Below are 23,673 nucleotides of genomic sequence, written 5' to 3' on the forward strand. Positions count from 1 at the left end.
TTATAGTATGGTCCTCCTGTGTGACTGCGTGTTAGAGGGATTACTCTTAAGTGTCAGTCCAGTCCCTAGACTAATATTACATTCTTATCTGAGCTCAGTGTTGCCTGTTGGTCGAGTATTGAAATGGTTAATCAAGTTTTTTGCTAGATTGTCCAAAGTTGCTTTTAAAGGGAATACTGGCAGGCTGATGTCACTGCAGGGGTATATGTACTGTGACATCAGCTTGCTCTGTCTCCATCTGCTGGTAGAGGTGCATAACCCACTTGTTCTGGATTCATTTGACTGTCTTAAAGAAAAGGAAATTATCAGGTAAGTTGTAATTTCTCATTAGTCTGCAAATGGCAAGGTTATTTATCTATTTATTTATTTATTTGTTTGTTTATTTAATTAAAGGCATTTATATTCCACCAATCTAATTGTCTAGCATTAATCCAGGTAAGAAAATAAAGATGTCCTTCGGAACATTGTTTTTACGTCCTTTGAGGAAAGGGAGCAGGGTATCACATGTTCCAACTCTAGTTTGCTGATTCTCGGCACTGAGCAAGGATGTAAGGTTGTGAAAGAACTGCACTCTGGTTCACAGCCACTGATTTTATTGTGAAGCCCCAGCAGAGGTGATTGCTTTGCTGTGTGTGGAGAAGGCTTTTGCCATTCGCTTTGTTGTGAATTTGCAGTCCATGCCTCTGTCTGCTTTTTTAATTCCCAGGGAATCTGCATGCAGCCAGCTCCCCCAGTGGTGCCCTGAGAGCTCCCTCTCCAGCAGCGTTTGGCCCGACTCCCTCCCCCTCTTCCCTGGGAATCACCATGGGACAAACTGCCAACTTTGCCAGCCCGCATGGTGAGTGTTTTGTACAAGAGGGTGGCTACTCCATGGCCAGCCCAGGCTGATTATGTACACTCTTGTTTCTCTGTCTGTAGCATACAAGAAAGATGAGTGAAATCTCTCTAAGCTCTATTACACAGCTCAGTGAGGCTCACCTTCGCATTCAGCATCTATTAGAAACAAATAGTATTGTTTGTTCACTTGGTTTTCTACCAACAAGAAAATTAAGAGTGCACATCTATCCTCATTGCTAAATATAGTATAGGGAAAAAACTACAGCAGACGTTCATAGCATCTGGTAGAAAATCTGCATCTGGAGGCAGCAGCTGCAGAGCCCAAGAAGTGTGTTGAAGGCATTTCTAGGCTTCAGGTAGTTACAGGTCAGGAGATGTGCTCCAGCTGCGCACATAAGCTCTGATGACTTAAAGCATTTATGACACCTCAGGGATCACAACTAGCCTGCACTGACTCCTGAATCCTCCTGATGTGTTGTAGTTTCTCAGTGTATGTGGTTAATCTTGCATGAGTGTCTTTGCTCTTTTATAACATGCACTGACTTTGATTGCCTTTGGACTCGCATTGGTTAAACCTCATTTTGAAATTTGGGCAGGTACCATAGACCCCAGTTCACCGTATACAATGATGTCACCTAGCCAGCGTGCGGGGACTTGGCCAGGGTCTCCACAGCTGTCAGGCCCCTCACCAGCAGCACGCTTGCCTGGAATGTCACCTGCCAACCCATCCCTCCACTCTCCAGTCCCTGACGTGTCACATTCCCCACGGGCTGCATCAGGTAGGTTCTCATTACAATATATAAAGCCTTGTAACTATCCATCCTCTTAAATAACATTCTGTGTTGCTGTCCCTTCCAGAGGTAACTTCTGACAGCTTTCTGTTACATGAAACCTGCTCTTGTTTCGTGTGAAATGTTGATGTCTGACTTGCAATAGATTTTATAGTGGCACTTAGAGGAATGAATGTGGGTAAGGCAATGTGATAGGAACTCAGAGGTAGTGTATCAGCACTGTGCAGTTTGATTAGTTGTGGCAGATGATGATTTATTTATTTTATTTATTTAAAAGGTTTTATATACCGACATTCATCAAAGATATCACATCGGTTCACAGCGTAACATAAAACTAGTGCCTGTAACGGCGCTTTACATTGAACAAGTTTACCAAAATACAATTAAAAACATATTGAAACTTAATAACTAGAAAGTAAAGGGAAAGGTGGGGGAAATAAAGAATTAAACTAAAATTAAAATAACATGTTTACAAAAGGGTAAAAGAAGAAAAAAAGGGGGGGGGGAAGTGACAGCAGAATAAAGTTAGATTAATAAATTATTGTAGGGAAAAGTGACAGAGGAGTTATTGAAGGGGAAAGTGGCAGAAGAATCAAGGTAGATGAAAATTATAGTAGGCAAAAATTGCAAGTATATACAATATGTACAATAATAGGGATTAACATAATTTAACATATGTGCAGGGTAAGGGGTGAAGGTGAGGAGGAGGGAGGGGAGAAAAGGGGTAGGAGAGGGGGTAGGGTGACATAAAAGGGAGAGAGGGGAGGTAGGTGTATGCTTTAATGGAAAGAGGGAGGATGGGACATGGGGAAGAAGCTGGGTCTGTGACTCCCACATAAGAACAGGCATGGTGTGCTCAGGCTGGGTCTGCTTCTGCAGTTCCACTCAGGGCACCTCCTGAGAAAATGCAGAGAGAAGGAGAATCAGGGAACATTTGATGGCATCAATAAACTTGACAATTACATAGGCATGTATGTGAAAAATCATGCATCCACTTCAATTGCAGGGGTAGTATAAATGTGACATTTTGTTTAAGTGGTAGAATTTTTTTATGATATCATGATGAGTGTTCTCTTTCATTTCGGACAGGTTCCCAAATGATGCCCAGTAACATGCCGCCACCTCGCAAGCTACCTCAGCGGTCCTGGGCAGCATCCATCCCCACTATCTTGACCCACAGTGCCTTGCATGTCCTGCTGCTACCTTCTCCCACGCCTGGCTTAGTATCAGCGCTGGCAGGCAGCTATCTCTGCTCTCCGCTGGAGCGTTTCCTGGGATCGGTTAATATGAGGCGGCATCTCCAGAGGATAATCCAGCAGGAAACGGTACAGCACTGATCTCATAGGGCCCCGGAACTCTATTCGTTCATGTGGCCACATAGGACAGATTGAGTCCATGACAGTGTGTGAATGCCTTAAAGATCAGAGTTAAAGCTTTCTACATGGATCTAAAATATAGAAACAATGAAACATGACAGCTGAAAAATATCATTATGGCCTATGTAGTCTGCCCATTTACTAACTCTCTCTCCCTCCAAGATCCCCTGTGTTTATCTCATGTTTTTTTAAATTCAGATACTGTCCACGTTTCTACCACTTCCACAGGGAGGCTATTCCATGCATCCACTACCCTCTGTGTAAAGAGAGATTTTCTTAAATTACTCTTTTCACCTTTATCATATGACCTCTTGTTCCAGAGTCTCTCTTTCATTAAAAGAGGCGCATCTCCTGTGTATTGATATCTTGAAGGTATTTACATTCTCTATCATATCTTTTCTATCTGGCCTTTTCCCTAGGGTGTACATGTTTAGATTTTTAAGTCTGTCCCCCATATGCTTTAGAACAGGGGTCGGGAACCTTTTTGGCTGAGAGAGCCATGAACGCCACATATTTTAAAATGTAATTCCGTGAGAGCCATACAAGACCCACCAAATTAATTTACTACAACCCCCTACTCTCCTGACACCCCCCAAGACCTGCCAAATTAATTTACTACAACCCCCCCCACCCTCTTGACCTCCCCAAGACCTGCCAAAGGTCCCTGGTGGTCCAGCGGGGGTCCAGGGCTCGCAGGCAAATCTTTAATAAAAAAGTAAAAATCTAACAAAACCCCCCACCCTCCTGATGCCCCCCAATACCTCCAAAATTAATTTACTACAATCCCCCACCCTCCTGACCCCCCCCAAGACCTGCCAAAAGTCCCTGGTGGTCCAGCGGGGGTCCAGGAGCGGTCCGGGAGCGATCTCCTGGACTTGGGCTGTCGGCTGCCAATAGTCAAAATGGCGCCGACGGCCCTTTGCCCTCACTATGTCACTGGGGTCGACCAATTGCGGCGGTAACCCCTGTGACATAGTAAGGGCAAAGGGCCGTCCACGCCATTTTGATTACTGGCAGCCGACGGCCCTTTGCCCTTACTATGTCACAGGGGTTACCGCTGCCATTGGTCGACCCCAGTGACATAGTGAGGGCAAAGGGCCGTCTGCTCCATTTTGACTATTGGCAGCCGACAGCCCAAGTCTAGGAGATTGCTCCTGGACCCCCGCTGGACCACCAGGGACCTTTGGCAGGTCTTGGGGGGGTCAGGAGGATGGGGAGTTTTGTTAGATTTTTACTTTTTTATTAAAGATTTGTCTGCGAGCCAGATGCAGCCATCAAAAGAGCCACATCTGGCTCGCGAGCCATTGGTTCCCGACCCCTGCTTTAGAACATCAACCACAGACCATTTCAGTAGCCACCCTCTGTACTGACTCCTTTTGAAGGTGCGGTCCCCAAATTGTACACAGTATTCAGTGAGATCTCACCAGGGACTTACGTTTCTGATCTGTAATCAGAAATACAGTGAAATGAAATTGAATGTTAAAGGGGACTGTCAGAATTGTTCTAAAAGCCAAATGAATTAGGGAAAGCAGTTTTTACTCATGCTGTATAATCAATAGAAACCGTTTTATATTTCTTGGCTAAATATTTCCAAAGTAGCTTCTTGACTTACATTCATTCCTCACTTCTCCTTAGGGCATAACCACCTCAGGAGTTTCTCTCCTTGGCACCTCAGCATGCTGGAGCAAACTCTAGAGGAAGTGTGCAAGCCAGCTATTGCGCATGTTCTTGGTTTAAATAAGTTGCATGATGGTCTTGGTAGCCTTTTACTGGTCAGTGTTGAACCTTTGGCTCCAGCACTTTGGGCACTATAAGCCTTCCCCCATGCCTCCCCATTCTCTCCTTTCCACCAGTGATATTCCTTGGCTGGCAGGCATGAAGTGCCGCTCCCTCTGGAAACCTGTGCATCTGCTCCACACTAATGTCACACGCCGTCTCAGCCATTTGCTTATTACAGGAAAGACAGACTACAGATTCTGTCCTTGGCATTCTGTTGATTTTGCTGAGATTGGGGGGGGGGCTACTGCAGGTTTTCTGGTTTTAGGAATCCCTCAGGATTCCCCAGAAATCTCTCATTCCGTGCTTCACTCGCTGGTCACCAAACCTTCCTTCCCTGTATGTACCCAGATCAGTCTAGACTCCTGGGTTTTGCCTCCCTTCCAGCACATGGAGACAGAGAACGTTTTGCTGACGCTGCCACATTACCTAGTGTGCCACCTGCAGTCCCTCAGTATTTCTCTGTCTCCAGCAGATGCTAGAGGTGCAAAACATGCAGTCTGGAAATTAGTTTATAAAAAAAAAAAAAGAGGGAAAAAGGAGAGAGAAGATTTCCTCTCAGGGGGTTGGCAGGTCCTGGTGGCACCATCCCTTCTGGTGCTGAGGTAGATGAGCAGGGGGTTGGGGACCCTTATTTGGCTTGGTCCATTTGCTGCCAGGGGTAGACAACTGCTGGAGTCAATTCCCTCTACGACAGAAGGACTTGTGGAGCTTGCTGCCCATTTTCAAGGGAAATGACTTTAAAGTTAAAATAAAAAAAGTTGTTTTGTTTTTTTTTTGTAGTGTCTGTTGACCCGGGGGGGGGATCGGAAAGGCAGCCTTGTAAAGGCACGGCTGCGGCAGTTCTTGTATTGCTTCTTTGGCATCCTCTGGGTGGCTGTCAGTGTGCGTGGTTGAATAAACAGTACATCTTACAAAATTTCCAAGCTTCACAAGAAAGAATTGGAAACTGGCATTCATCTATTACTGCTCTGCTCAGACAACAATTTTTTAGTATTATTTCCCCCACTCACATACTACACAACCACACCCATTCACATACCATCCACATCTTCTTGAGAATAATCACATCCAACCGCAAGAATTTGGAACATATTGGTAAAAACGAAAGCCATGCACAATCTGCAAGTACACAACCATAAGTGAAAATAGCCCCTAAGAGCCAAGACGCATTGGGTAATGCTCTCTTCCTAATCATTTCCATGGATGCTGGGTGCTACATCAGATCAGTCCACACTTTGAAAACTGGCAACCCATCGTTCCAAGATGATAAAATGATCATATTTGCCAGTAGAAGCAAAACAGAAAAAAACCCAAAAAACATTCCCTCCCCCTTCAGTAAATGAGTATCTCTTTTAATGGAGACCTCATGTGGAATATCGTGTACAATTCTGGAGACTGCACCTTCAGAAGAATATAAACAGGATGGAGTCTGTCCAGAGGTTGGCTACTAAAATTGCTCCATGGACTTCATTCTGAAGCATATGGGAACAAACAAACATCTAAAAGGCAGGGTAGGGGATATATTATAGAGACATTTAAATACCTCCAATGTTTCCATGCAGAGGAGGCAGATCTCTTTCAAAGGAAAGGAGGCTCTAGAATGAAGGGTCATGGGATGAGAGTGAAAGGGGGTAGATTGAGGAGTAATCTAAGGAAGTATTTCTTTACAGGAAAAGTGATGGATGCATGGAACGGCCTCCCAATGGAGGTGGTGGAGACAAGGATGGTATTTAAATTCAAAGCATGTGATAAGCACAGGGGAATGTCTGAGAAGAGTGGTAAGGATTGTAGAGCTGAGCAGTTGGTGTGGATGGGCAGACTGGATAGGCTAGGAGTGGCCAATTTTGGTCCTCTAGCCACAAGCAGGCCTGGTTTTCAGGCTATCCATAAGGAACATGCCTCAGTTGTATGCAGATCTATCTTATGGATAGCCTGAAACCTAGGCCTGTTTGTGGTTCTTGAGGGCCGGACTTGGCTACTCTTAATCCAGACTGTATGGTCTCTTTCTGTCATCACGTTGCTAAAAGGTTAGCACTTTGTGGTACACCTTCCACACTTAGTTGCATGCAGGGCTAGGGGTTTTCAGAGGGCACATTAAAAACACAAAGTAACATAGTTGTGATGGCAGGAAAAGACCAAATGATCCATCTAGTCTGCTCAGCAAGTTTCCTATGGTAGCAACTGTCGCCCTGTGCAGGTTACCCCCAAGCCTTATGTTAAAGGTAGTAACTGCCACTCCATGCAAGCTACCTCCAAACCTTATGTTAAGGGTTGTAACTGCCATTTCGTGTAGATTACTCCAAGCCTTATGTTAAGGGTAGTAACTGCTGCTCCATGCAGGGTACCCCAAGCCTTATGTTCAGGGAAGTAATGTCGATCTGTGCAGGTTACTTCCATGTTTCTGTTAAGGGTAGAAACTGCCGCTCTGTGCAAGTTACCCATAAGCCTTCTGTTAAGGGTAGTAACTGCTATTCCATGCAGGGTACCTCAAGCCTTAAGTTAAGGGTAGTAACTGCCGCTCCATGCAGGCTACCCCCAAGCTTATGTTAAGGGTAGTAACTGCCGCTCCATGCAGGTCACCCCCAAGCCTTCTGTTAAGGATAGTAATTCTGCTTCATGCAGGCTACCCCCAAGCCTTATGTATTAACAAAGCAACATTTTTACTGGGAGAGGAGCAGTCTTGAAAAATCAGACAATGCTGCTTGATGTGCTTTGCTTTTGAGTTTGGCAGTAGAAGTCTGCGTATCAGTATCCCAGACTGTAAAAATCAGGGCCCATGTTGGTTGTCCTCTGAATCCAATTCCTCTTTTCCCCCCACGCCATCAAAGTGGAAAGCGATGTAACACAGATCACTATTTACCTGCAGAAATGACTCTGAATATTGCTCTACCCAAGGATGATTGCAGTTGCATGCTGGAGAATAAGAAATAGCAGGATGGCCCAGCAGTTAATTTATTGCATTTTTTTTTCTGGCATTGTATCCCACTGTGTGCTGCTTCTGGGCCATTCCTATCAGGGTCTGAGGCTCAACAAGGACTTCTAATTGTTTAGACTGTGCATTCCTACTCTCCACTCTCAATCCGTATCACTAATGTTCTCTTTCTAGCTGCAACTCATAAATGCCAATGAGCCAGGTGTAATAATGTTCAAGACGGATGCCCTGAAGTGTCGTGTAGCCCTTAATCCCAACACCAATCAGACCTTGCAGCTAAAGGTAACCCCCGAGAATGCTGGCCAGTGGAAGCCAGAGGAGCTGCAAGTCCTGGAGAAGTTCTTCGAAACAAGGGTATGTACACCACTGCTGTTTTAACAATGGTTTCTATGTTATCTAAAGCTGGGAAAAAAATATAATCATATGTTTTTAATGTAGGTTGCAGGACCACCATTCAAAGCCAACACTCTGATAGCCTTTACCAAGCTGCTAGGGGCTCCTACACACATCCTCCGTGACTGTGTACACATAATGAAACTGGAGCTGGTAAGATCCTTCTTTTCCTTGAAAACAAACTGCTTGGTTAGGCCCATACCTGGAATTGTGTGGGTGTGCCAGTGCATAGGTGGTGCTGGTTTAAGGTGATTGTGGTGGGTATTGTTTCTCCTGAGCAAAGTTAAAATGCCCACAACATTTCTTTGATAATATCCTAAAACTATTTTCAACATATGAGGGAAACTGTAAAATACAGTATTAAATTATTGATCAGTTATTAAAATATTGGGATTCGGTATCAGAGTATTCAGTGCTGCAATCTCCTGGGCTCTTGCTCGCAAAGGGCTACAACCCCTCTCATCTACACGCACTTATTGTAACGTCATTTACTTTATCCCGTTGATATGGGTTGGTTTTTTTACTTTTCTTTCGTGAGTGAATTCTATTCTAAATGTTACCCTTTAAAATACCCTTAAGTGAATTTCTCAATGTTTTAATACAACGTATCTCTTTCTTTGATACTGTTTCTGATGTCATCGTCTACGTTGCTGCTTCTTATTGTTGCAACGTAGACGGTGACATCAGAAACAGTTTCAAAGAAAGAGATACATTGTATTAAAACATTGAGAAATTCACTTAAGGGTATTTTAAAGGGTAACATTTAGAATAGATTTCACTCACGAAAGACAAAACATATCAAACGGGATGAAGTAAATGACTTTACAATAAGTGTGTGTAGATGAGAGGGGTTGTAGCCCTTTGCGGGCAAGAGCCCAGGAGATTGCAGCACTGAATACTCTGATACCGAATCCCGATATTTTAATAATTGATCAATAATTTAATACTGTATTTTACAGTTTCCCTCACATGTTGAAAATAGTTTTTGGTAATTGCAATTTGAGGGGTATTGCCATTGAATTTTTGCAGATTTTTGATGATATCCTGCCATGATTTTGCTTAAAACTATCATCCTGAGTTACACACAGTTCTCCAGTGGCAGCTGAAGCACTCCCAAAATGTTTCTTGATGTGTCTGGGCATTGCTAACATCCAGTCTTACAGTCTGAGGGTGTTGTACAGCCTGCTGACTGCCCTGCTGCTGTGTAGGATCCCCGCATAGTGCTTGGCATCTATGCTCATGGGATTATAGAACAGAATTAGCAAGTTTTGGAAAGTAAGATAGTGTATGGAGCAATGTTTGGGTGCTGCACTTGTTCAGTTTGCTTGGGGTTATGTGAAAGAAACAAACTGTTAGCTTTTGGAGTTGGTGAGGAATAGTGTCACATAGAAGAACAGTTGATGTATGTTCACACACTCCTCTGCATTATCCTTGGGGCTCCTGGTTATCCCTTTTTACAGATATAGATGAAATTCTCATTTCATGTCCATCTCTACATATCTTCACTTGATCCAGAAAAATAATTACCTGTGTGCCGCTGAAGGAATCTGTTAAGGGAGAGCAGATCCCACTCCCTGTGGCTTGTTAGCATTCTGGCTGAAGGGAGTAAGCTGACTTGGCTTCCTTGGTTTCATATCTGTGCTCTAGTAACAGTGCCGATGAAGGAGCAGCCTCTCTGCATCATCCTGCACAGTCCTGACCCAGAGGTAGATCCGAAGAGCGAGAGCACTGCAATTCTCTAAGCTTCATGTCTAGAGAGGAAGCAAATCTAGCAACCCCTGCAATACACAGGGGGAAATAAACTAATGCAATTCATTGATTTTTCTCCTGCTCATACAGTTCCCTGATCAAGCAACGCAGCTGAAGTGGAATGTGCAATTTTGTCTAACCATTCCTCCCAGTGCACCACCTATAGCGCCTCCAGGAACTCCTGCTGTGGTACTCAAATCCAAAATGTTGTTTTTTGTAAGTATGATCTGCAACTCAATATTGTAAAGACCCCTGGCAGTCTGCAGCTGTGGTGAGAGCTGCAAAATCTGACCCTTGCTTAATATTGCCCAATTCGCATGTAATAACTATAGGAGAATGGGTCAGGTTCGAAGTGATGATAGTGCATCTCTTCTCACCTTCTCCTGCCCCACTACTGCATGCCTTCCAGTCATCTCATACTCCCATTCAGGTTTGGGCTAGTGATGCATCGTTGTCTTCTGTGGCCAGGGTCTGCTGTTGCCCTTTGAACCGCTTCTATCCTGTTTGTTTCAAAGTGTGACCTTGGCAGTAGAGGAGAAGGATGCAGCCTAAGCTGCCACTGCCCTTTCAGCCACAAATCAAAATGGGAACATACGTGAAGGGGTCAGGGGAAGAGTGAGGGAATCAGAGGTAAGGAGGAAGGGGATTGGAGGTGATGCAGGATGTGAATCAGAGAAGAGATTGTCATTGAGAGAAGGTGTAAGAGGGAATCCTTCCTATCTCCTGATCCCAGATCTTTCCTTCACCAGTCCAGGATTCCTCTTTTTTTCTCCCACCATCACTCCCCTGCTCTTACTTCATAATCCCCCTCTCTAAGTGCCTTAATTCCCCCTTCTTCTTCTCCCTGTGATCCCTTCTTCCTATGTCTTCAGATATTCTTTATTTACAGTTTTATATTCCAACTAATACACTGCTTCTCTTCTAAGCAAATTACAACAAAAACATCCACAATTTTCAAACAGACAGCATTTAAAATGTATTTTTTAATTTAAATGTTTATTAAAAAAAAATGTAATAGCATGAAAGCTTTGACAATACACCTTAGACACAGACCCAAACATTATTTATATGCCCTCCTATACCTAGGTGGCTTTCATTGAAACCCACCCAGTAACTCATTTCATGGTACATCAGCAATGGAACAAAATAATTCATTCAATGCCATCTCCATCAACACTCTCTTCCCCCTGCATCCCTCCTGTCTGTGCATTCCATTTCTCAAGGGGTTGCCATATTATCTGAAATGCTGAATATCTATTCCTATGGATCGCCGTTAACTTTTCTATTTGGTAAATACTCCAAATTTGCTTATATAACGCTGTTTCACTAGGAACCTCCACCTTCCTCCGGTGTGCAGCAATCTCTCAGGATGATATGGGCAGTTAACGTAGCTACTTCATTGGGAACACCTTCCACTGTAGCATTAAGCACAGAAACGATGGGGTTCAGTGCAAGCTTCTGATCCCATCTCCAAAAGGGAAGCAAAGCAGAGCGGCTCCACCAAATGTGCCCCACTGTACCTATATCTCCACATTCCCTCCAACATGCTTCAGGTATTGATTTACAAATGTTCTTTAAGCAACGTGGGGAAAGGCATAATCTATAATACCCTACAATACGTCTTTTCTGCTGTATTTGCCGATACAGAAGATTTTGCTGCCCTCAGTCGAATATCTATCTCAAGAATGCAACTGGGTCTCTTTCCCACACCATCTCATGCTTAAATATCCCTTCCATTAAGCAAAATAAACTTCTGTACATTTTGAAACAAGTCCTCTTGAGCATTCCTTACTAATCAGCAGTTAAATTTTGATGTACCCGGATCAGTCCAGATTCCTGGGTTTGCGCCCCCCCCCCCTCTAACAGATGGAGACAGAGCAGTTACCATAACACTCCGCCTATAAATAGAATGGTGCCACCTACAAGTCCGGTAGTATTCCTCTGTCTCCAGCAGATGGTGGGGGTGCCAAACATACAGTCTGCTCTGTGTGGTAATTTGTTTTGGGAGTTAGTCAGAGTAAGGTGGGTTTTTTGGTTCCTTTTCTTATTTCTTAGTCAATTTGACTTAAAAAAAAATTTACCTTAGTCGTAGCAGTGTTGTCTTCAGCCTCCCGGGGGGTTGTGAGGTCCTGAGAGGGCCAACCCCCACTGGTCGTGAGGCAGCTGCATAAGAGGGTCGAGGACTCTAATTTCTTTCTTGGGCAGCTTTGGGTGTGACACCGGGGAGCCCAGTTCACACCACCCTACAGGAATCAGCACCTTGGACCACTGCTGGGCAAGTTTCTAAATAAAAAAAAAAAAGTTTAAATTTTCATTCAGCTGGCAGTATCGCAGTGGCTCTCTCCTTCCTGGTGCCAAGGGTGAGTTATTTTTGAAATTTTTTCTTGGCAGTGTAAATTTCTGTCGATGCCGCGATCTTCTTCATGCCGCGTGTGTGGCTCGGCCCGCGAGCGTTTTTCACGGGAGGGCCTCTGCTCCGCATGTTTGCCGGGAGGGGTCCTCTGGGGCCATTAATGCTGTCAAAATAGTGAAAACTAAATCTACCCGAGTGACTGCAGGCTCAGATACTGCAGGTCAAGCTGGTGCTGACCTGTTCCCGCTCAGCACAGGAACGGATGCCATTTTGCAATCTTTCAGAGCTGCCACTTGTGCTGCGATTGGGAGAGGGGTTTTTACTGCCTCCTCTTTCTCCTCCCCCCCTATGCCCATCGAAAACACCGATACCAACAGTGCCTCCACCGTTCTCGGTCGTGCCTCCACCAATTCCATTGGTGCCACCTCCTGATCCGGCTGGATTAGGGTTTCTCCCTCCATCGGAAGAACCACAGGGTGGAGGAGACCAGCCATACGATCCCTGGGGTGATGATTCCTCTGACTCCCAGGATTCTGAGAACATCCTATCAGAACCTTCACCTCCAGAAGAAAGATGCCGCTCGCCTCCAGAAGACCTCTAGTTTGCCAGTTTTATAAAGGAAATGTCTGAAACCATCCCTTTTAAACTGCAAACTGAAGAGGATGCCAGACACAGAATGGAATTCGTGGATGCTCCCAAGGAAGTGATGGGAATTCCAGTCCACGAGTTTCTACTTGACCTGTTACATCGTACCTGGGAGCTCCCAGGTATAGTGCCACCGGTGAACAGGAAAACTGACGCTACCTACCTGGTTCAATCAGCTCCAGGATTCCAGAAAAGCCAGCTTCCTCACCACTCCGTAGTGGTCGAATCTGCTCAGAAGACGGCTAAGAGGTCCCGGCCTCATTCTTCTGCCCCTCCTGACAAAGAGCAGAAATCCTTGGATGCCTTTGGGATGTAGGGTGTTCCAGGGTTCTATGTTGATGGCACGTATAGCAGCCTACCAGCTATACATGACACAATACTCTAGAAACCTTTGGAAGCAGGTTCAAGATTTTTCCGAATCCCTCCCAGAGGAATTTCAAGAGGGATTGAATTTCATCCTCCAGAAGGGCCTTGATGCTGGAAAACACGAGGTCAGAGCTGCCTATGATATCTTTGAGACTGCCTTCAGACTGTCAGCAGCAGGCAGAAGTGCTAGATGTTGGGCATGGTTAAAATCTTCCGGCTTGCGTCAAGAAGTCCAGGACAGGTTAGCAGACCTTCCCTGCACAGGGGACAATTTGTTCGGAGAGAAGATCCAGGAAGCAGTTGCGCAAAACAAAGACTTTCATGAGACATTGCGCCAACTATCTACTGTTCCCTCTGACTTTTCGTCTACCACCAAAAGACCATTCAGAAGGGATCCCAGGAGGCTAACCTATAAAACCCGTAGGTATTACCCTCCTCCATCCCGGACTCAACCTGCCAGACCCTATCAAAAAGGTCAACCTCATCAGCACAGGCCTCCAAAAGCCCAACCAGCCCCACAGACTGGTCCTGCATCGGGTTTTTTACTCCCTTCTAGAGAGCAGCAGTCAACCCCCCTCCAACAATATTTCCTGTGGGAGGCCGCTTGTGCCACTTTGCCAACATATGGCACAAAATTACAACGGACCAATGGGTTCTTTCTATGGTTGCCCACGGTTACCATCTAACTTCCTGGCGCTACCACCGGACTCTCCACCTTGTCCGGCGTGGAGTTTCACTGACCATACTCCACTTCTCGAGGCAGAACTCTCAATCCTCCTGCAGTCCAATGCCGCAGAACCAGTTCCCTGACTGCAGCGTGGAAAAGGGTTCTACTCCCGATATTTTCCAATTCCAAAAAAATCAGGCGGCATTTGTCCGATATTGGACCTTCGTGCCCTAAACAAACATCTCCACAAGGAAAAGTTCAGGATGGTCACCTTGGGCACCATGCTCCCTGTCCTACAAAAGGGAGATTGGCTTTGCTCTCTAGATCTTCAGGAGGCGTACGCTCATATAGCCATAACCCCTCCTCATCGAAAATACCTAAGATTCTTAGTCGGTCACCAGCATTTCCAATACCGAATCCTACCGTTCGGCCTAGCGTCAGCACCCTGCATGTTTACAAAATGCCTCTCAGTAGTAGCAGCTTACCTACGACAACGCAGCATTCACGTCTATCCGTATCTAGACGATTGGCTGCTCAGAGGTCCATCCAAGGAGATAGTGCTACAATCCCTCCATTTCACTATACAACTACTACAATCCTTGGGGTTTCTCGTAAACTCTATCCCAAGTCAAATCTGACTCCATCACGTACCCTCTCCTTCATCAGAGCAGATTTAAACACCATTCAAGCCAAGGCGTTCCTCTCAAAGGACCGAGCACGCACACACCGAACGACCACAGCTAGTCATCTACTAACCTTACTAGGTCTAGCCATGAGAGTAACACAATGGACTTTAAAGTCCCAGTGGTCCCAATCATATCAACATATGTCCCACATTGTCTGTGTCACCAGCCAGTTTCGTCTCTCACTAGCTTGGGTGGATTCAGGAGTCCAATCTTCAGATAGGACTACCCTTTCAATCTCCAGAACCTCAAATTACCCTGACAACGGATGCCTCCAACCTCGGTTGGGGAGCCCATGTCGTCAACCTGCAAACCCAGGGAACCTGGACCACACCGGAATCAAAGCACCAGATAAATTTTCAGGAGCTCAGGAATAAGATATGCCCTATTCGCGTTTCAGACAGACAACCAGGTAGCAATGTGGTACCTCATCAAGCAAGGGGGCACAGACTCTTACCTGCTCTGCCAGGAGGCGGTGCAGATCTAGGCCTCTGCTCTCTCCCATTCCATGCTACTGAGAGCAACCTACCTGGCAGGCGTGGACAATGTGATGGCGGACAATCTCAGTCGGACCTTTCATCCCCACGAATGGTCCCTAAATCCCACTGTAGCAAACCGAATTTTCCACCAGTGGGGCCGCCCGCACATAGAACTCTTTGCGTCGATTCACAATCACAAAGTAGACAACTTTTACTCTCTACACCGTAGCTGCAAAACACCACCAAAGGATGCCTTCACCCACTCATGGACAACGGGTCTTTTATATGCCTACCCTCCACTTCCACTCATCAGCAAGACTCTCGTGAAGTTACAGCAAGACCGGGGCTCATTGATTCTCATAGCCCATTACTGGCCACATCAGGTTTGGTTTCCCATCCTATGCGACCTCTCAGTCCAGCAACCAATTCGCCTGGGCACAGATCCAACTCTGATAACGCAGAACAACGGACTATTGCGTCAACCGAACCTCCACTCCCTGTCTTTGACAGCATGGATGTTGAAAGGTTGATACTACAATCCCTTAACCTTTCCGACAATGTGTCCCAGGTCCTCGTAGTTTCACAAAAGCCTTCTACTAGGAAATCTTATCGTTCCAAATGGAAAAGATTTTCCTTGTGGTGCACGACGCAGGAAATAGATCCCTTTTCCTGCCCCACAACAAGGTTCCTGGACTACCTCTGGTACCTTTCGGAGTCTGGTCTAAAACTTCCTCCATCCGAGTGCATGTCAGCGCCATAGCTGCTTACCATAAAGGCATAGGAGATGCCCTGATCTCGGCGCAACCCCTTGTAGGGCGCTTTATGAGAAGCTTGCTACAACTTAAGCCTCCACTGCGTCCTCCGGTTCCAGCATGGGATCTCAATGTGGTACTAGCACGGCTCATGCAACCTCCGTTCGAGCCTCTGCATTCCTGTGAGCTACATCATCTCACTTGGAAAGTGCTCTTTCTACTTGCTTTAACATCGGCTCGCAGAGTCAGTGAGCTAAAGGCGCTGGTAACATACCCATCTTACCCAAAATTTCTCCACGATCGTGTGGTACTCCACATGATCTTTTTGCCAAGGATAGTGTCTGATTTCCACTTAAATCAATCCATAATACTACCCACGTTTTTTCCGAAGCCTTACTCACAACCAGGTGAGTGGGCCCTGCATTCCTTGGACTGTAAACGTGCGTTTGCTTTTTATTTGAACCGCACTACAGCCCATAGGAAGTCCATCCAACTGTTTGTGTCCTTCGATAAAACCAAACTGGGAGTTCCGATGGGCAAGCAAACCCTCTCCACCTGGTTGGCGGACTGTATTACCTTCTGCTGCCAATAAGCAGGCCTTCCACTACAGGGACACGTGAAAGCACATTCAGTAAGAGCCATGGCAACGTCAGTAGCGTACCTCCATTCTGTACCTCCTGCTGACATCTGCAGAGCTGCCACATGGAGCTCTCTCCACACCTTTGCAACTCATTATTGTCTCAACAAGGTTGGCAAATAAGATTCCATCTTTGGCCAGTCTGTCCTGCGTAACTTGTTTTCAGTTTAATAACCCAACTTCCTTCCTGTGACCCACTGTGAAACTCAGGCTGCCCTCATACCCAAAACCACCCCTCTTGTTCTACCTATTGCATGTCGTTGGGTGCTTTTGGTTCACTTACTTGGGCATACTGTAGCTTGATATTCACCCATATGTGAGGGCTACCATCATGCTTGTCCAGGGAGAAAGCAGAGTTGCTTACCTTTAACAGATGTTCTCCCAGGGCAGCAGGATGTTAGTCTTCACGAAACCCACCCGCCACCCCGCGGAGTTGGGTTCGCTTACGTTTTCTTATTTTATTTTTTGCTCGTACTTTTTACTACAAACGAGACTGAAGGGGGAACCCTGCTGGATGCAGGGTTAGTGGCATGCTGGGCATGCTCAGTATGCCAGTCAAAGTTCTAGAAACTTTGACAAAAGTGTCCCTTGATAGGGCTCCATCTTGATGATGTCACCCATATGTGAGGACTAACATCCTGCTGTCCTGGGAGAACACCTGTTACAGGTAAGCAACTCTGCTTGAACTTTAAATACAAAATAAAGTTAAAATGTATCCTTAAGCATTGATTTCACGATGTGAAAGTGCATGTTTACAGAGTATGTTGGATTGCTTGTCTGCTTGATTAATTGGCATGGTTTTGCTTATATATTGCTTGTAGCTTCAGCTCACTCAGAAGACGTCGGTAGCCCAGGAGGCTGTCAGCATCATCGTTCCCATCATCTATGACATGGCCTCAGGTACCACCCAGCAGGCAGACATTCCCCGGCAGCAGAACTCCTCGCTTGCTGCACCCATGATGGTTAGCAATATCTTGAAGAGGTTCGCAGAGATGAACTCGCCCCGGCCAGGTAATGCCCACAGATATTGCTTCTAGGGGGGGTGGCAGCTATTAACACATACCTAACACATCGATTCTCTGACTGATTAACATCTGCCCATGCCATCCAGCTTTTAGCGGGGCATTCTCTCCATTCCCTCCCATATATTCCAAGCTGCAATCTGGTTCCAAGCCAATAGAGATGATGTTGATCAGGTCTCCTTTTTCACTCCTTGTTTCCCTGTTTTAGTCAAGGCAAAGTGCATGACTTCATGTCCCAGAAAACCTAGAGATGGGAGTTTAGAGTTTAGGACTGTCTTAATGTGTTCATAATGGCTTGGAGTTAGTCGGTAGGCCTGAATATGAACCCTGACATGCAGTGGCATACTTGAGAAGGAATTTACTTAAAGTGCTATTGTTCAGAAGACAAACAACTGGTGTCCCAAGAACACTCAAATCTCCACTTCCTCAGTACATTCCAACACACTGTGGTTCCCAGTGCAGGCTTCCTGTGTGGATCCAATGCAAAGACCCTGCTTAGGTGTGCAGAGCAGCAGCCCCTGGATTGTCTGTTTGGCCACTTGGCATGTTAGCGCCTTTACTTTGGGATGTTGCCCCCGATGTAATACATAAGAGGAGTGGCCTGCTGGTTAGAGCAATGGACTGGGAACCAGGGAAGTCTGGGTTCAAATCCAGTTTCTCCGTCTGATACCCCTCGTGACCTTGGGCAAGTCCATTTTATAACCTGTTGCTTCAGATATCCACAATTACTCAACCATAAGCTCTTTCAGGCAGGGACTTATTGTACCTGAATACATATCAATGAAAAACCTCAGACGTAATAAAGACCCCTAGGTACAAATGAGTCAAATACCAAAAGAGTGCCTAGTGATGCAGATTTAAACACAAACCAAAATGTTTTGTTGGGTTTTTTTTTGGAAACGTGGGGGGGAGAAAGACGTCAGATGCCAAATCTTAAGCTAAAAAAGCTCTTGAGATGGTTGTCATATGCATGATCCTTAGTCTAAAAACCCTCTGTTTTTAGTGTCTCATATATGACAAATGTGTCCTCAAAAGAGTCCCAAAAATTATAAAGAAAACAATAAGAAAATTATTTCCTTACCTGCTAATTTTCGTTCCTGTAGTACCATGGATCAGTCCAGACCGTGGGTTATGTCTCCCTTCCAGCAGATGGAGTCAGAGCAAAAACTGAGAGGGCGGTCCCTCATGACTGGTGCGCCCTCTGTAAACCTTCAGTATTAAGAATATCCAAGTAACAAAGAAAAACCCCTTGGATGGATCAATACAAAAATGAAAATCAACTAAATTGAACATCAAACTGTAAATCTGAATAGGCAAACTTGCAATGTGAACTCTCAGTCAGTCCCAAACAAGTCCTGAAATGATTACACAGTCAAGCTGAAGGATTATCCCAAAGAAAAAACCCCAAAATCCTTAGGGAGGGCGACTGGACTGATCCATGATACTACAGGAATAATAATTAGAAGGTAAGGAAATGGGGGGCGCTGTTTCCGGCGGATGCGCGCAGTCGCATAAAAACTTCACTCCGCTCACCCGCTCGCTATAAACCCTGCTGACAGCGGCAAAATTGCGCGAATTCGCCGGTTTTTTCTACCCTCGATACGCGGAATCCCTCTCTTGCCTGTGGGTATGGCAACGAAAAGAAAGACCACCGACCTGCGGCAATTTTCATTCGAAAAAGCGGCGGCACTGTCGGGCCAAGATGGCGGCGCTGGGCCAGACGCGGCGGGGACAACATCTCTCCTAGAACCGGAGCAAGCCGTGGTCCCGAGCTGTAGTGAAGACACCCCCGACGCAGCCCTGCTAACTAGAACAGAAGCCAGAACCTGGTTCATGGAACTCAGAGCGGATTTAAAACAACATCGTGCGGACATCATGGCGTCTGTGGCGGATCTGAAGGAGGATCTTGCTGCATTAGGGCAACGCGTGGATGAAACTGAAACGAGGATCGATGCCCATGGTGATTCCCTAAACACGTTAGCTACTCGGCAGGCTTCTGCTTCCTCTGCCATTTTGGAGCTTCAGAACAAGGTTGAAGACCTAGAGAACAGAAACAGGCGCAGTAACCTCCGTATACGGGGAGTGCCAGAGACACCAGAGTTTGAGGAGGTGGCTGCGATAGCTCGCCAGATCTGTCAACATATTTTACTTCAAGGCTCGGAGGGGGACCAGGCAAGCATGTTGGGGTCGGAGGATATACAGTTTGAAAGGGCGCATAGGGCCCTAGGCCCTAGAACGGATCAGCGGCCCAGAGACATTGTGATATGCTTTTCCAGTTTTCCTATCAAGGAGCAGATCTACCTCTTGGCTAGAAAGCTGAAAGACATCCGATGGAAGAATCACGCCATATTTATATTTCAGGATCTAGCACCAGTCACGCTGAGGAAAAGATTCGAGTTGCGTGAGGTTACAGCTCAACTGCGAGAGCGGAGCATCAGATATCGATGGACATTTCCCTTTGGGCTATACTTTCAGATACAGGGAACTAGCTATAAGGTTGCCACGGTGGTGGAAGCGGCGGCGGCGTTCACGAATGCTCATCTTCCTGTCGCCTTTCAACATACGGATGGACAGAATCTACCGCAGAAGATGGACATTGCACCGCGCTGGCAGAGGGCGAATAAAGGAGGCAGAAGGCTTCGGAGACAACCAGACCAGAAGGGTCCGGCAGAGCAAGGGCACGGCTGAGGCGGCCAGGTTAACAGGACTATTGTGGTCCTATTGGGACTAAGGTTTGATGCAGTGGCTGGGCCGTTTGATGCCACTAATGGTTATCGTTACATAGGCGTTAGTATTCATGTTTCTTATTTTTATTGCTGCTCAAGATGGAGCACCTATGGGTAGAAGGTGCTCTAGTTACTGAGAATTTAAAGGGGTTATTCTATATACATGCACTGTACATGCTATTAGGGTGGAGCGGAGTGGTGCTGGGACTAATGCGCACCGTGCGAAACTACCGACCTCCAGAGGAGGTGCATCCCACGGAGGATAGCAGGGATGCAATAGGATTTTTGGGGGGGAAAGCTGGAGTCTTTGTTTATATGTTTGGGTATGGGTTTGTCCAAATGGATCCACACACTTTAGACATCCACACCAATGCACGTCACTCAGGCCTAGGTCCGTTGGCCCACACGGGTGGAGGGAACGGCACACCTTGCGACGGGATCTGGTTGTTTACTGACCGTATAGATGGCGACTACAATTGTGTCTTTAAATGTTAAAGGGCTCAATACTCCAAGGAAGCGGTCCCTCCTGAGGCGGGAGCTGCAGAGATGTCAGGCGGATATTGTGTTTGTTCAAGAAACACACGTACGGAGGCACCATCAACGCCTTCTTTGTTTCCCCAACTACACTGCGACCCACTGGGCGGCTAGCACTAAAGCCTCCAAATACACGGGGGTGGGGGTGTTGATAGCACCCACATTTGTTCATGAGGAAGTTTCCCACGTATATGATGCTCAGGGTCGCTATATTTTGCTTAAATTGCGGGTGGGAAAACAGGTGTACACGTTACTCAATGTATATTTCCCCAATGCGCAAAAAGTTCCCTTTATAGAAGTGCTCCATTCTTTATTACTACAGCATTTGGAGGGGGATTTAATCCTGGGTGGGGACTTTAACTTTGTTCAAAACCCCTCTAGGGACTCCAGTTCGGGAAACATTCATGATCAGTCGATACGTTCGAGATGGCTCCGATTCTTGGACGACTGGGGGTTGGTGGATATATGGCGGGAGAGGTTTCCCACCTCCCGGTCTTACACCTTCTATTCCAGTGCGCATGACACCTATACTAGAATAGATCACTTCTTTCTGTCTAAGACACTACAACCTCTAGTTGATAAAACTGATATAGATGTTATTACATGGTCCGACCATGCTCCCATATGGCTAAAGTGCAACTTTACCGGTACGGACAAAGGGTTCCGAACCTGGCGTCTTAATGACTCTCTGCTCACCGATGCAGCCTTTTGCGGTCAGGTTGAGCAATTATTGCAGGATTATTTTGCAACCAACCAAACCGAAGGCATGTCACCAGTAACCGTATGGGAGTGCTCCAAGGCAGTGGTCAGAGGGGCATGCATAGCTAGGGCGGCCCATTGCAATAAATTGAGAGAGGGCCAACGTAGTCAATGGACACAAGAACTACATACATTGACGCAAACTCATAGCCGCACTCACTCCGATAAGACCTATCGTCAGATAGTACGGGTGAGGGACCAACTGAGGGCGATTGAGGACGCTGCAATTAGCCATCAACTCATGTTATTGAAACAGAAGTATTTTGAAGGGGGGAATAAGGCGGGAAAATTCCTTGCTCGCCAACTTAAGTCGGCGCAGGCTCGCACGGTGATAGCTAAACTTCAGACGGTGCAGGGGTCCATGTCTACTTCCTCAGAGGATATACGCCGTCTCTTCACGGACTTTTATTCAAATCTTTATGCTAGGGATTCGGCTATCACTGGGGAGGGCATAACTCGCTACCTGGACGGGGTACAGCTTCCCACGCTCACTGAGCAACAGAAAATTGCGTTGGACAAGCCCATAGAGGTGGGGGAAGTGGAGGCCGCTATAAAGAAGCTAAAACCGGGGAAAGCACCAGGGATGGATGGCTTCACTGGTCTGTATTATAGGAAATTTGTGCCTTTGTTGCTGGAGCCTCTAACAGATGCCTTTAATTCCCTATTAGACAACACTTCAATTACTAAAGATTGCAACACTGCAGGCATCACCGTTTTAGCAAAGCCGGGCAGGGATCCTACCAAGTGCAGTTCATACCGGCCCATTTCTTTGATAAACATCGATTTAAAAATTCTGGCCCGGGTCCTGGCGGCTAGACTCAACCGGATACTTCCTGGGTTGATCCATAATGATCAAGTGGGATTTGTCCCAGGCAGATTAGCGGCGGACAATGTTCGCAGAATAGTGGATATAGTGGATGTGGTTCAACAGCAAGGCATTCCTGCAGTACTGCTAGCTCTGGATGCGGAGAAAGCCTTTGACCTTGTCCATTGGGAGTACCTATTTAAAACTCTGGAGACTATGGGTTTTGGGAATTCCTTTTTGCTTTGGATCCGTAAACTGTATGACCACCCCCAGGCACGGGTGAAGGCGAACGGGGGGTATGGATGCCCGTTTCCCATCCAGAGAGGCACCAGACAGGGCTGCCCGCTGTCGCCCCTGCTATTCGCCTTGTTTCTTGAGCCCTTTGCCACAAGGATTCGACGGGCTGGGCACATACAGGGTATCATAGGGGGTTCGGTACACTCAAAAATTTCCCTCTTTGCTGATGACATCATGTTAACCCTGACCGACCCTAGGACATCCTTGACAGGGGTAATGGAAGAGCTTCATAGTTTCTCAGCGGTGTCAGGCATGCGGATCAACTATGAAAAGTCGGAGTTGCTCAACCTGACTCTGTCGCCTGCAGAAGTACAGGAAATCCGTAGTCACTTCCCGTTTCTGTGGGCTACCTCCTCCCTTAAATATCTGGGAGTTAAGATTGGACCCCATAATCGTCAATTATTTGACTTAAATTACAAACCCCTAGTCTCCAAGATACAAGAGCAGCTTAGAAGATGGGGCCACCTTGCTCATTCATGGTTGGGGAGACTAGCTATAGTAAAGATGACGGTCTTACCTCGCTTTCTGTACTTTTTTACTACTATCCCTATCCTTCTTCCTACCAAGTATCTTACGCAGTGGCAACAAATAATCTGTAGCTTTATTTGGAGGAAAAGGCCACCGAGGGTGGCTAGACATGTTCTATTTCGACCTAAGAATAGGGGAGGCCTTCAGTTGCCTAACATAGCCTGGTATTACTACGCAGCGCAGTTGCGAGCACTTGTGGCCCTGCATGACACACGTGAGATTCCCCAATGGGTACATATTGAGCAAGGACTAGTGGGTCATTTCCCCATAACCGCGCTGCCATGGCAGCCACGTACTTCGTGGGGAACTATTACATACCTCCCATACGCCCTTCGCACAACGCTGCGCATATGGGACAGATGGAAGCCCTTATTGATAGGGGGGGAGAGATATTCCCTAATGACACACTTATTTACTAACACAGCTATCCCTTTTCAGGAGCACTCCTTAGCTATTCGGCGCTGGCTGAGAACAGGTCCCACATGTTTACGTCAGGTCATCCAACAGGGAGAGATGACGCCCAGGGATAAATTATGCACTCTCTACTCGGACGGGAGTATTGA

The 23,673-nt window shown here is 46.3% G+C and overlaps 1 protein-coding gene across 1 annotated transcript in view; it reads left to right on the forward strand.

Moving 5' to 3' along the window:
* MED14 (mediator complex subunit 14) overlaps window positions 1–23,673 on the forward strand; it is a 220,875-nt gene that overhangs the window by 188,799 nt on the left and 8,403 nt on the right. The window contains 7 exon segments of the mRNA XM_029603149.1: window positions 707–838; window positions 1,434–1,616; window positions 2,718–2,953; window positions 7,890–8,069; window positions 8,154–8,261; window positions 9,948–10,073; window positions 17,261–17,450. Of these exon segments, the coding sequence (XP_029459009.1) occupies window positions 707–838; window positions 1,434–1,616; window positions 2,718–2,953; window positions 7,890–8,069; window positions 8,154–8,261; window positions 9,948–10,073; window positions 17,261–17,450 (1,155 nt within the window).

The sequence above is a fragment of the Rhinatrema bivittatum genome, chromosome 5 (assembly GCF_901001135.1).
Source record: "Rhinatrema bivittatum chromosome 5, aRhiBiv1.1, whole genome shotgun sequence".
NCBI lineage: Eukaryota > Metazoa > Chordata > Amphibia > Gymnophiona > Rhinatrematidae > Rhinatrema > Rhinatrema bivittatum.